This window comes from Micropterus salmoides, unplaced genomic scaffold, assembly GCF_014851395.1.
Source record: "Micropterus salmoides isolate LMB-PRFRI ecotype aquatic unplaced genomic scaffold, ASM1485139v1 Ms_hic_scaffold_12, whole genome shotgun sequence".
Classification (NCBI taxonomy): domain Eukaryota; kingdom Metazoa; phylum Chordata; class Actinopteri; order Centrarchiformes; family Centrarchidae; genus Micropterus; species Micropterus salmoides.
The window spans coordinates 29022501-29036725 of record NW_024040263.1 but is presented as its reverse complement, the minus strand read 5'-3'; the positions used below and the strand labels follow the sequence as shown (position 1 = coordinate 29036725).

At 39.3% G+C, this 14225-nt stretch overlaps 1 protein-coding gene across 1 annotated transcript; it reads left to right on the top strand.

Moving 5' to 3' along the window:
* Positions 1-8812: 8812 nt before the first annotated feature.
* On the top strand, positions 8813-10927 carry LOC119899718 (perforin-1-like). The gene is made up of 2 exons (XM_038714397.1): positions 8813-9349; positions 9537-10927. The coding sequence occupies exons 1-2, from the start codon at positions 8814-8816 to the stop codon at positions 10729-10731; spliced, it is 1731 nt and encodes a 576-aa protein (XP_038570325.1). The 5' UTR covers position 8813; the 3' UTR covers positions 10732-10927.
* Positions 10928-14225: the final 3298 nt, after the last annotated feature.

The window sequence follows — 14225 nt, the reverse complement described above, 5'->3', positions numbered from 1 at the left end:
ATCATCTGAGTGAAGTGTTGCTCAGGTTGTGGGTGTGGATCTTCTCTACCCTCAGGGGAGAAGAAACTGATATTGTTAAGAGCATCTCCCTTCTCATTTGACAGCACTTGGAAATGTGTCTGATTTGCTTGGATGGAAAATAGTGTGTAGAGATCTGTGCGGGCACCAGCAACAAGCTGGAGATATTGTGTTGTCTGAATGTATATGCATTCTTTCACATGTGTGTGGATGCTTTTTCCTTCTTGTATGCATGCGCTTACACTCTCGAAAGGTTTTGTGTGCATGGGTCAATTCATATGTTTTGTGAATGCATGCATGTTTTCATAGGGCAGAGGCAAGTATCTTCCTCTTGTGTGTACACAAGCACAAAGAGTTCTCTGAAGATCCCAACCAATCACTTTGCCTCTGTGTATCGGCACACCTGCTCTCTGTGTTATAAATAGACGGTGGATACATCAATTCCCTTGTGTCACACAGCTGAAGCTCAAAAACATCTGCTTTGACAGAAGGGAGAGGACACACTCCACAAAGACAGACGATAGCTGATAAACGGTGTCACTAGAGAATCATGGCTCCAATGTGTGTTTTGGGGGGTTGTATCAATTTGCCAACTGCTTATTAAAAGCTAAGACATAACCATTCAAATCACCATGTATATGGCTTAGTTGCGCAGACTAAATAAATAAATATTAATAATGATTTAGAAATTCCTGCACAGAATGACACAGAAGGTTTCTGACACATAGTATATCTAAGCTTGAAGATTTGCTGGAATGTATGTATTTATACCATAGACTGTATATAAAAAGATTTATACGCTGTCATGAATATCTCACTTTTCTAGTCATTCCTGTGTGAATCTACTGCCCCTCTGTGGTGACCCTAGGAATTGCACCTTTTCAGAGGTCCTAAATGGAGAAGAGATGGACAGCTGCCTGTAATACTGGATGAGCAGCAGCAGAGGGGGAGCGTCTTCATGTAATGAACACAGATGAAGTGGAAGGGAACCCCGTCTGTCCTCACTACAAGTACCTCTTTATTTGCAGAATGCAATACCTTCCACTGCTGACAAAACCATTATGTACATCATACACATCAACACATCATTGCTGCCTGTTTGCAATTGCACTGTGATAAGCTTTAATTTTGAATCCACGGCAGTAACTGTCGAAGACTGATTGTGAAGACTGTTTTAAGGGGGAAATGATAAAGAATATTTCCTGAAATGAAATTTGTTTTTCAAATTCATCTTTGATTGCAGTAAATTATATAGTATATTATAATAATTACATTAATTCATTTGGCAGGTGTCTGAAATGACTCACAGCAAGTGCATTCAGACTATAGAGGAAAGAGAGGAGTTAAATCAGGAGTTAATCAAATCCATCAGAAGTGCAACCTCCTACATAAACTAGAAGTAAAGATGTACTAAAAGATGTACTAGTGCTTGGCGTTTTTAAATGAACACATTTGCTTATTGTACTTCAAATACCTAGTTATTCTCCACATCATGTTTTATCTAATAAATTTAATAAAAACAACAGCAACATAAACAATAATAGCAATAATTAATATTGGTGACTTCTAAAAACAACTTATTGTTACTTTATTTATGTAGCACTAAAATAAGTTACAAAGGGCTTCACAAAATACATAAAACCAAAAGATGAACAATGCGATTAAAAAACAAAAACATTCAAGAATAAAATAAGTAGCAATTTAACAGTACTATGTAGCCTTTGGAACAAAAGTGATTTTAACACGTGAAGCTTTGCAGTCATTTATTTACAGTTGTCCTTGTATCATTTCTCTTATTGGTGTGTGCGGCCTAAGGGCACCTGATTGGAAAAGTAAGATTCATTAAAAGGTTTGTCTAATAAAAACTCCTGACTCCTGTCACACACAAAAGTGGAGTTATTAACATGCAGTTGAAAGCAAGCTACACAAATAAGGCTTTTAGGCTTAACAACAACAACAGTATTTTTTAAAAATACATTTTGGAGTGGTGCTTAACAACAAAACAAATAAATGAATAAATAATAAAACATCTACTGGAAATTGAAGCTTCCTCATTCCAGTCAAAGAGGTTGACCAAGAGTGAAACATGTCAGATGAGCAAAACTGAGAAACGACCAAACGTGTGACATTGTGTTTCACAACAGGGTAGCAAATCGAAGTGTCCTTTGGCAAGAAGCTGAACCCCTGAATGGTGTGTGAATGTTACATCCCTTCTGATGAGCAGCCTCTGGCATCAGTGTATGAATGTGTGTGTGAAGCTCTTTACGTGGTCGGGAGACTAGAAAGTCCATTTGTCATTTACTTTGTTGTTTTTTAAAATTGGATGCATCTGCAAACCTGCAGCACTAACAAAAAGCACCATGTGACACAGGAAGTCTTGTATGCATCTATTGAGATGACTGTCATGTGCATGTTAGAGGTTTCGGGTTAGAGGTGAAGAGAAAGTGTTCTCGGAAGAGATGAGTTTTCAAAAGCATCTTGAAGTTAAAGAGGGACGCCCCTGCTCTGATGGCGTGTGGTCGCTCCTTCCACCATTGTGGTGTCACAGATGAGAACAGCCGGGACTGGGATTGCTTTGTGTGTAGGGAGGGCAGAGCCAGTCAGCGTTCGCTGGAGGAGCGCTGTGGCCAAGACAGAACGTAAACTTGTAGTATGGAGTTTAGGTAGATGGGTGCAGACCCAGCACTCACTCTGTATACAAACATTAGTGACTTGAATTTCATTCGGGAGGCCACATATAGCCACTGGAGGTCACCGAGTAAAGGAGTGACATTAGTCCTTTTGGACTGATAAAAACCAGGCGTGCTGCTGCGTTCTGAACCATTTTTAGGGGTTTCACCGCACAAGTAACTTAATGACTTATTCTATTATTTAAATGCCAACATGGCCTATTCAATATGCAAATTGAAGCTTCCTCATTTAAATAAATAAGCTCGACCACATGAGACACAGTGAGAAATGTGTCAGATGAGCAAAACTGAAACAAGACCAATGTGTGACATTTGGTTTATGTGGTATAGGAACAGAGCATGCACTGTTTCAATGATTGAGTACCACTCAAACAGGAAATATAAAGGATTATGTACAAATTTTCGTAGTTTATCAATGCGCACATTATTTACTATATAAATTTAGAGATAGTTTAGTACAGTGGAATGCATCTGCAACTTGCAGCACTAACAGAGAGCACAGTTCTACTGTGTGACAACACAGGAAGTTTCTATGCATCTCTGGAGGTGACTGTCCCTGCCCTTTAGTCATGATTGCTATTTCTACTGCACGTTTACATGCTTAGAGTGCTATCATCTATTTTGATGTTTATTCAGTCACCGTGTATTAGGACCTATAAAAATGATTCTGTCCCCTTGGACTTCATGTTTTGTTGTTTTGCACTGAATCACACTGGATTAAATTATATTTATTTTGTCCTAAAAATGAATCTAAATTAAGTACAAATATAAAACAACACTAGTATAATGACGCAATGGATAAGACACCTGTCTTTGGTGTGAGAGACCTGGGTTCAATCCCCCACTGTGACCCATCCACCATTGTGTCCCTGAGCAAGACACTTATCCCCTAGTTGCTCCAGAGGCGTGCAACCTCTGACATGTATAGCAATTGTAAGTCGCTTTGGATAAAAGCGTCAGCTAAATGAATAAATGTAAATGTAATAAATGTTCATTGGTGCTGCCAGTTGTTTTTAGAAGTCACCAAATAATTTGAGTGAACATCACCTGTGTGTAATTGATGCGAAAAGTGAACTTTAAGGTCCAACTTCTGGCTAGTCAAGTTCCTAATTTACAGGCAAAATCTCCTCACAATGAAGAAGTGAAGTTTTGAATATTTGAAGGAAGCATTTAGTTGTAGCAGAGAGGGCGTTGTTGGATTAGGCTGGTCATAAGGGCCAATATATCCCATGGGAACATGAATATCTATACCACAATTCATTTAAATCCATCTAATGATATATTTTACTCTTAACTAACAAAGTCAATCTGCTTATGAGACAAGATGAAAGGTCAGGGGAGCCTAGACTACATCCTCTGTGGTGCTTTTGTTTGTCAAAACTTGTTTACCAAGGTTTATGGTAATCCACCAAATAGCTGACAAAACATCTCACACAAGAGGTACTCTTTCTTTTCTGCCTTTTCCATTTCAGGTTCTCTGGGCACTATGTAACACTCAACTGTTGCCTTTCTCGGCTAACTGCAAACTCGGGTGCCTTTCATGCAGGTGATGCTCTGGTTGGTATTACAGCCAAATCATTTCAGCAGCTGTTTGCACTCAGTCACAATTATAGCAGCCGAATTGTTGTGATGCGTGGATCAGCTCTGACATGATCTGAATCCGCATGTAGGCCTACAGAAAAATCCTCCACCTGCCCCACCCAAATAATTATTTTCTCAGATTTAGAAACCCGCACCTGCATGGACATTTTTGCTCCAAATAAAATAAAAAATAAAATATCAGAAGGGTGCCGCAAGAGAAAGTTTTTGACTTGACGGGAATCTATTCTACCCGGCCGATGCAACACTAGCACATGCTGTGATAGTAATCAAGTGGATCCACCTCATGCTGTGAGTCACAGCCAGTTTGTGACCGAGTGGCAATGTAGTTGGTAGAGTCTTGCAAAATAAAAATGTAAAAACCGAGGTGTAAACTTGCTCTATGTACTTCCTTACACAGAGAAGGCAGACTGTCAGAACTGGCAGAAAACGACGGTAGTAATCCTCATCAGCAACGAGGATGAGTCGGCGTACAAGAAAGAGCATCTGACAACCTGGTGTAAATCCCACAACCTCACCCTCAACACAGACAAGAGATGATTATCGACTTCAGGAGGGCCAAAACAACACTAGACACTGGATTTAGACAGATTTTCTAAGTTTTGAGTCTGCAATGGTTATTGTTTTTATATTTGTTTATGTATTGATTGCACTGAAAGTCTTTAAACTTGCAAAACATTATTTTGTGTATATGACTGGAATGAATCTGAATCTGGTATTTGGGACTGCGAGCTGCACTTTATCGGAAGTGCTGAGATTAACATTTTTGTGGATCTGTGGTGAGTTTGAACAGAACTGTTTTCAGTTAGTTTCGGTTTCCACCTCCTTGTCTCATCCAGTTCTGTGTCCGTCAGATAGTCTGAAAGGGATACTCCCATATCAGCAGAGCAATAATGCAGGCTAATGGACAGAGTATAGGACAGGTAGTAAAAATATTATGAATTCTCATTAAATGATGACGTCTTGTAATATTAGGCAACAACTTTTTCCTTGACATATCAGAGAACACAGATATGTGGAATAGATTTTGAATGTGCAGAAAGCTTTGAACATGTGCAGTATACCTGCTAAAACAGAGGAGCTATTAAAGTCCAGGGTAGTCAATCTAAAATCTTGCTTAGGGCTCCAACACTGTCAGGGTTGCAACAGTGTATTTCAGCTGCCTCCACATGGTCCTAAAGCCTTTATTGGAGTTGATCTTGTTATTAGAATGTTTTTATTGATAGGCTATACCTGACCTCTGTGACCAGCTATGAGGTCACAGAGGTCCTGACCTCTGGATCTAGCTGTGACAAGAATGTTTATTTATACTTGGTATAAACACAAAGGCCTGTCATTAGATGGCAACATCCAGAGAACATATTCAGATAGAGATAACATGTTAATGTCAGGTATAAATGAGGTATCCAATTGTGTTTGCCAGCCTATGTACCTGGCACTCAGTGTGACCTCAGCAGAAATCTGAGTTCATACAGTAGAGGCCTGTGTTTTTCATTAATTTCACATATAGTTAAATGAATAGGCTGTTGGTTTAGAGTTTAGCCTCGCGGAGTCTGATCAGTTAAACTGGTAAAACTGTTTTACCTCATTATTGCAACATTGTTTGATCCTTTACATTGTCCAAGAAGAAGAAGACATAATTTATTTTAAAAAAAGAAATTCAATGTTTTTTCACTCTGTTGTTAACATACTAACATAATGTTAGTAATACACACAGGAAATACACACACGCACAAACGCATGGAGAGATGTTACAGCCAAGTCCTTCCAGACTGCCACCTCTACAAGCGAGTCACCATATGTGCACTAACTCATGATTGGAACACAGTAAATGTCATCAAATATCAAGGGGAGAGAATGTAGTCCCACTAGTTAGCACTTTTGCAGTGGGAAGTTAATCTACCACAGGGTCCTAAGAATGAAAGGGTGGACAATAAAGGCAGAAGAGCGCATGGGTTGCGTCAGAGTCTAGAGTTTGATCAGGGCTTCAAAGAAGCAGTAGTTCCCTTCAATGCCCTGTAAAATTGTCTTAAACTGGATACAAACTCGAACAGGGAGCCATGTATGGGGAACAGAGAAGTGGAGAGTTGTGATAAAACTTGTAGAGCTTGAATATCAGACAGGTAGCAGCATTTCAGAGTAGCTGCAGAAGTCTAGTGGCAATTGCAGGGGCTCCAATGAGGAGGGAGTTGCAGTAGTCCAGGTTGGAGACAACAAATTCTTGGATGAGCACCTGAATTTCCCTTGTGAGGGAGGGGTTAATCCTCCTGCTGTTGTAATGGAGGAATCTGCAGGAGCACGCTACTAATGTGATCTTGACTGAGAATGACAGTTTGTGTCTACGGTCACATCCAGGTTCTTTGCTGTCTGAGTTGGTCACTGTTGACAATAATGTTAAAAAGGGGAGCTGTGATATCTCAATGGGAAAGTAAATGCCAGGGTTGTTAAAATTGTTATTATGGATTATGGAACAGTAAACAGCTCTTTACTCTTGCAAGGATGCTGGAAGTATCATTATAGTTTATGCATTTGTCTACATGTGCTTTATGGAGCTGAAGATGGCTTATGACCATGCCCCTCTCTGTGAACTGTGGGTGGTACTGTAGCCTTCACACAGCCTAAAGTCCAATTCAGCATTTCCACGTCTTGAGGCCATGGTACAGTGTTTTGTACTGTGAATTTCTCATTTTGGGTTGGAGTGAGTCACTGTGTCAAGTGTATGAGATTGAGTACAAACTTTTGAGTTTGAGTAGTGGTGCAGGCTTTCAAAATTCCAATCAGAGATGCTCACAAGTCACTGAGCTAGAGTCCAAGTCAAGTCTCAAGTCTTTGAGCTAGAGTCCAAGTCAAGTCTCAAGTCTTTGAGCTAGAGTCCAAGTCAAGTCTCAAGTCTTTGAGCTAGAGTCCAAGTCAAGTCTCAAGTTGCTCGTGGTTATAATGAACGTTGCATCCCCTGCTGCGTTCAATCCAGGCTGCTTATAAAACTGCGTAGCTATAAGGGTTTCTGTAAGTGTAACCTGTTTTTCACTTACAGAGCACAACCACGTAATGTGCAATGCAATTAATGACAGCTTATTGACTACTGTAAGTCAACCCCCCCCCAGACTCTCAAACCCAGTACCGTTAACTAAATAAAACAGTAACATTACAAGATTAACAATAAACCTGTAGCCTGTTTGCAGCCAACATTATTAATTAACGTGATGGCAGCCAGCAGGACGTAAATGATTACGTTAATCGACTACCATAAGTATGGCAAGTAAACAAACGCTCATTCATCTTTTCATAACGAAGGACAGTCGGAGTAAAGCTGCCTTAGGTTGTAGCTAAAGCAAGAAGCAAGCTAACGTTAGATGGCCAATGCTGAGCTAAACATGTTTACTCATCACAGGTTACTAACCTATTTTGTGTTCAGTGCTTCTTTGTTTGGGCCTTGTTGAATGAAGTTTTAAGTGGCAACCTCTGGAGCTGAAAAATTAAGTAGGCTACTTGTGGAAATGCCAAAATATGTTCAGTTCAAGGCAAGGCAATTTTATTTATGTAGCATATTTTATTCACCACCCACCTTTCAATAGACATTGCCAACCCTTACATTTCAAGTAGGTGCATGGTAGTTGGACCATCTCCCCCACCCCAACACACAATGACAATAATTTATCATAAGCCTGACAAAACAAAAACCTTTTAATTTATTTTTGAATGTACACAGTTATAAAAGATCTCAGGTCATCATGCATCTAGGGAGGAGGATTTTATCTCGCCTTACTCACCTTTAGACAGGGCACAAGAAATTTCAATTTGACAACTTCTAGGTTTAAAATTTAGATTCGGCACTTACATTACATTTATTTGGGACATTTTTTGTAGCTCCATAACATCTTTGTAAAAAACATTTGCAGCTCGTTGTTCGTAGTTATACATTTGAGCTGGACATCTTGGACATCTGACGTTCATACAGTAATCACAGCACTAATTTTTTACATTTTTACGTTTATAATTCAGATGTTATCATTTTAAGTTTACTACTTTCCTTCTATAGCTACATATGCTTAATACATTTTTAATGCTGTTACATGTTAAGGTGTTACAAAAAAACACCAGTTTCCCCATGCAGCCATTTTAGTTTCATCTTATGGTTCATCTTAATAGGGTGTAACGTCCACATTTTTGCAGCAGTTATAACACATTTGCTAAATGCAGATGGTGAAAAATAATGTGTGACAATTACACAGGCAATCAAGACTCCACCTCCACATCAGTACTATAACATAGGTCAGATATTATAAGCTACTGAACAGAGCTTGCTGTCAGCACTCACGGTAAGAAGTCTTATTTATCTGAAAATAATAGTTTGATTTGAATAATCTTTCACATGTAATTCTTTCTATTCATTAGTTAGATTAGTTCCATCTAATATATATTGAAACTTTACATTCAGAGTTTGAATTGTTTAGATGATTGCATCCATGACATTTTATCTGCTTTTATTGTTTAACCCTCACACAGATGGCAAAGCTGTGGCATCTCATGCTCCTGTTCTGGGCATGGAGTCCTCTGTGTCTGCCATCCAGTGTAAGCTTCATTGGTACACCAAAGGAGTGTAAAAAGGCTCACTTTGTCCCTGGTTACAATCTTGGTGGAGAAGGCTTCGACATTGTCACGATGGAGCGGAAAGGTGCCTATGTCATCGACACTGAAACATGGAAGCTTGCCAATGACACTTGCAGGCTATACAGAAACAACTACAGGAATGGAGAGACCCAGAAGGTCCCAGTTGCTGTAGTGGACTGGAGAACCCTCCCCAAGTGCAGTTTGAAGGTCTCCAGTACAGTCTACGACTCTGCTGAAAGTCTTGTCAGTGATTCCACATCATCGGTGTCCAATAACTGGACACTTGGCCTTGACATACCTGTAGATCCAAATGTCACAGTTGGTGGTGGCTTAGGAGGATCCCACTCCAGAGAATCTACCTTTAGCATGCAAAAGTCCAAACAAGATCGCTACACCTTCTTAAGCCATTCTGTCCACTGTAGTTTCTACCGGTGAGTATGTGAATGTACTTTGTGTATTTGGCTCTGAATGTATTATGAAATGTTTTGTTTTACAGTCTTCTGGAAGTTGGCCATAATTACAGCAATTCTGCTTAAACAAACAACATAAACAGTGAGATGTGAATAAAATGGGGCTGGATAGACTCTTACTAATTTATATACTTCCTGTGCTTCACAGCTACAGACTGGCAACAAGACCTCCACTGAGTCATGAGTTTGAATCAGCCGTGAACGACCTTCCTCCGTATTCACATAAAACAGAGACACTATATCGCAATCTGATTGACACATATGGTACACATTACATCATACAAGTGTCTCTGGGAGGGGAGATAAAGGCCATCACTTCCGTCAGGACTTGCCAGGCAACCATGAATGGACTGTCAGCAACAGAAGTCAGTGACTGTTTGTCAGTTGAGGCCTCAGCTAGCTTTGAAAGGAGTGCCAGCATTAATGCCACATTAGCACACTGTCAGGCAGAGAAGAAGAAGTTAGGCTCTAACCAAAGTTTCAGTAGCAGTTTCAATGAGCGTATCACAGAGGTCACTGGTGGAAACATTGATGGAGCTGATATCCTATTTCAAGGCCAATCAAACCCCTCTGTCTATAACAGCTGGCTTAACTCACTGAAAGACATCCCTGATGTGGTCCGATACAATTTAAAGCCCCTGCACACCATACTGCCAAGTGGTCATCCTGCCAGCGCTGGACTGAAGAAAGAGGTGGAGACGTACATCAAGAAAAATGCAGTGTTGAAGAAATGCTCAGAAAGCTGTAAGATTGGGCACAGGTCCAACAAAAGGGACCCATGTGCTTGTGTTTGCAACAGAAATCAGAATATTGCGTCCAACTGCTGTCCTTCTGGGAAAGGTCTTGCAACATTAAAGGTCTTCAACCTCTATGCACGAGGTCTGTATGGTGATACCTGGAGTCAGACAGATGCTTCAGTTCAGGTGACATACGGTGTTCAGAATAAGCGCACTGACATCATCAGTAACAATGACAATCCTAAATGGTCAGACACATTTGAATTTGGACCCATAACCATCAACATGAAAGATAAACTTAAGTTCAGTATTTATGATGAGGATAGTTACTGGAACAGTGATCTGCTTGGTGAGTGTTCATTTAATCTGCGTAGTGGGAAGGTGAGTAACACTTGTATGTTAGACCATGGTACCTTCTACTTCTCCTACATAGTAGAGTGCGCAGAAGGTCTTAGTGGTAACCGATGTCAAGAGTACACACCCTCTCCCATGAGTCCCTCTCTGACCAAACTCTTCTACACCCGAAATGGGGTCCTTCTTGGAGAGATGGGGAAGAAGAAAGCTAAATCAGTCAGTCAGGTTGAGGCCAGATCGGGTCATGAGTGAATAAGGATTTGATTTTATGATGATTTTGCATGTAGTTAATTGCATATTTTGTCCCTTTGTTTGCAAAAATAAGTATATATGTTCTTAATTTCTTAAATTTAACCCAAATATGTGTACTTATGTTTGATAATGCACCTTTTCATCTGCTTCTTTCTTGTTAGTTATAAATAAACGACAATAAAGCCTCAACAAAGACAAAACAGGTGTCTGTCTAATTTTATATATCCAAAAATACTGTCTAATTTTGTGGTTTACATGAAACATTAAAATGTATATTTATACATCCAACTGTCTAAACCTTTGAAGATAGTGTACATAAGTTTGTCAAATGTACGAACCAATTAAAATAATTTAGTTAAATATCAACCTTTATACTATATACCTCCAAATCAAGAGCTATTGATGTGAATTTTACAACTTTCTAGATTTCACTGATAGCTCCTGCAAGTGGGGTCATGGAAAAATGAATTTTCCTCCCACCAGTTATAAAAGTTGTAAAGGAAGGGACTAAAACAAAGCCCAGTTAGCAGTGAATTGCAATGAAAAAATGTATTCTAACCAGCACATTGACATTGTTGTATCTGAAGGAAATGCATTTCACAACATCAAGAGCCAGAAAATGCTTTGCAAGTGTGAGGAACAGAAACCTACAAAAAAGGAAGAGACACATATTTGAATAAAAGAGGGTGGGTAAATAGTAAGTGTGATACACAATAAAACAATGAGCCCAGGGGCCCATGTGCACTTGGGGTCCAAGCGAGGAGAATTAAAAAAAATGTTCTTTTCCTTTCTTATTGTTTACATTTCAGACATTAATACCATGTATAACCAATAAAAAATGTTACCGATTTATATAATTGGTCAGGCGTACCCCAAAGGAGGGGGTGAAAGGTTTGTGTTATTTGGGCAGTTTTGGCCATCTATGCATGACTATTAAAATGACAATATTAACCTTGTCCAGAGACTAACCTCAACCTGAACCAGGCTGGTAGGACCTCAGCAGCCATAAACTAAACAAACTCTGACTGCTTCCCCACCCACACCCCCACACTCCCAAGACCAAAAAGGCAGGGTAACCATGGTAACGAACTTCCTCTATCAGTTACCTCAAAATATCAAAGACCCTATCACTCATCACACCCAGTTGTGAAACTGGTGAGAAAAGCCAGATGCCAGAGAAGGACATAGCCCCAAATTCCTTTTTGTGGACAAATGAATATTGTCCCCTTATAAACTTATTACCTTGTTTGAATTAAATGATCTTTGTTAAGTTACTTAGTGGCACGACACTTCTATTTGAGTAGTTCTATTACCATGTTCTTATTAAAAACTGTGTTGAAAAGAAGAATCCCTGAATAAGTTAATTTTGCAGTGTTTTAATCTTCATCAGTGCTCACTGTCCTTTCTGCAATTAATTTGTTGCAACTAATGCTTTGTTGTGAGATGTAGTGAGGTGCCAACCCATTCAGTGACTTAAAAACGACCTGTAGCCCAGGTCAACAGAAAGGATATCACTGGCCTGACTGGGTCCAAACACAATGACCTCAGTTTTATCTTCATTTAGATTTAAAAAGTTAGAAGCCATCCAGGCCTTAATATCTTTCAAACACTCTAGTAGAGGTACGAGGGAGGTGTAAAAGCACTAGTATGGCAGAATTACCAGAGTCAGTGGTTAATAAGAGGTCATTAAAAACTCTTAAAAGTGCAGTTTCAGTGCTGTGAAATGCCTTAAAACCAGATTGAAAAATCTCAAAAATATCATGTACATCTAAAAAAGACTGCAGCTGTAGAAGTACAGTCATATCTAAAATTTTTGCAATAAAAGGAAGCTTCGAGATAGGTCTGTAGTTGGATAAAACCAAGGAATCCAGAAAACCAGATTTCTTTTTTTAATCAGGGGTTCAGCTTCTTATTTGAAATATGCTGGAACGACACCTGCTGCCAGAGTACTATTGATGATTTTTTGGACATTTTGGGCCAATTGTCACCCAGGCTTCCTTAAAGAGGTGAGGGGACACAGTGTCAGTGGGACAATATGAGGATTTTAGTTGGGTCACTATTTGAGGTCAGAGAGTGACACAAGCTCAAACTAGTTGAGGACAGTTGAGCAAGTGCTAACTATGGAAGGGTCAAAAGCAGGGGGTGAGATATGGGCTCTGATAGTGGCAACCTTACCTAAAAAGAAGTTAAGAAATCTTTCACAGACTTCAAACAAAGCTTCCAGGCTGGAGGATTGTGGAGAGTTTAATAAATAATCAATAGTTTTAAATGGATACAGTGTCCCCCCCCCCCCCCCCCCCCCAGAGGACAAAATAAGTATTACATGTCATTGTTTTAATGCCTCTCCTTGTGATTTTTAATGTATCATTCTGTATTTTATTGTTCGTAATCTGATGCCATGTTCGTGTAACTGCTTTATATTCTATAAGTAAGAATGTTTAACAACCAATATTATCCAGGAAGTGTTAAGTTAAGTTTCTTTCATCTGCTATGATCCTGAAAATGTTGTTCGAACGAACCATTGTAATCATTACAACAGTTAATTAATAGTTTTCCTTCCTTTTTCCAAATGCTTAAAACTAAGAAAAGTATTACCGTTTATGACATTTAAGGCTTCATTGTGGAAGGGTATTTGATTAAAAACGTGCAAATAGGCATATTAAAGTTAAGACACAGACCCGACACCCGAACACCATCCGGCTGAGAAACAACAAGCAGTAAGACAAACAAACTGCATTTTGTGGTCAAGTGATCTTATCCTTTATCGTTAATACTTTAGCCTTTAATCCCTAATCATTTTAGCCTAAAACTCCTAGCCAAATTGAACTGAGTTATTATCATAACTTGCGTTTTAGTTCTCTTGCCCCATTAGAATAAATCCTTCCCACAGTAAACCAACTAAATTCACATTGAACTTATTGCCATTGATTGCATTCTGGTTGTTTAATCATTATTGTTGTATGTCTTTGATATTTAACCTCACTGTGTATTAGGGTGCCACTCAAAATTAAAGTTTCTAATGTGTTAATAATGTGACAAAAACTAAGCTGACGAAATTTGAATGTTTTCTAATAATGTTTACTGGTAGTTCAACACTGACAAAGTTTTACAATATTTAACATTTTCTGATTTTATCATGTAATATTAACTTTAATATCACAAGTTAGAATAATGTAAAACTCCTCAAAAAAGACACATAGCTGCTAACAGTTGTGTTGAAGTGGCATAAGTGGGCGGCTTTGACTCAGGGTAGAACGGTCGTCCCCTTAAAGGAAGGCTGGGAACCCGAAATTGCTCCTGGTGTGGGAGCAGGATCAGGGTGTGAATTAGTTAATTTCTGTTTCTGATGAGCAGTTGGGTCTCTGCTCATAGGTGGGTGAATGTGATGTAGTGTATAGCACTTTGAAAAGACTAGAAAGGTGCTACATACAGCCCATTTATCATATGTGACAGTTCATTCGGAATTGGGGGCGAAACCGGAAAACCCCAGCCTC

Excerpts from the sequence above, each read along its gene's own strand:
- LOC119899718 (XM_038714397.1), top strand. The coding sequence starts at position 8,814 with ATGGCAAAGCTGTGGCATCTCATGCTCCTGTTCTGGGCATGGAGTCCT. Across the intron at positions 9,350-9,536 it reads GTCCACTGTAGTTTCTACCG|CTACAGACTGGCAACAAGAC; the intron begins GTGAGTATGTGA and ends TGTGCTTCACAG.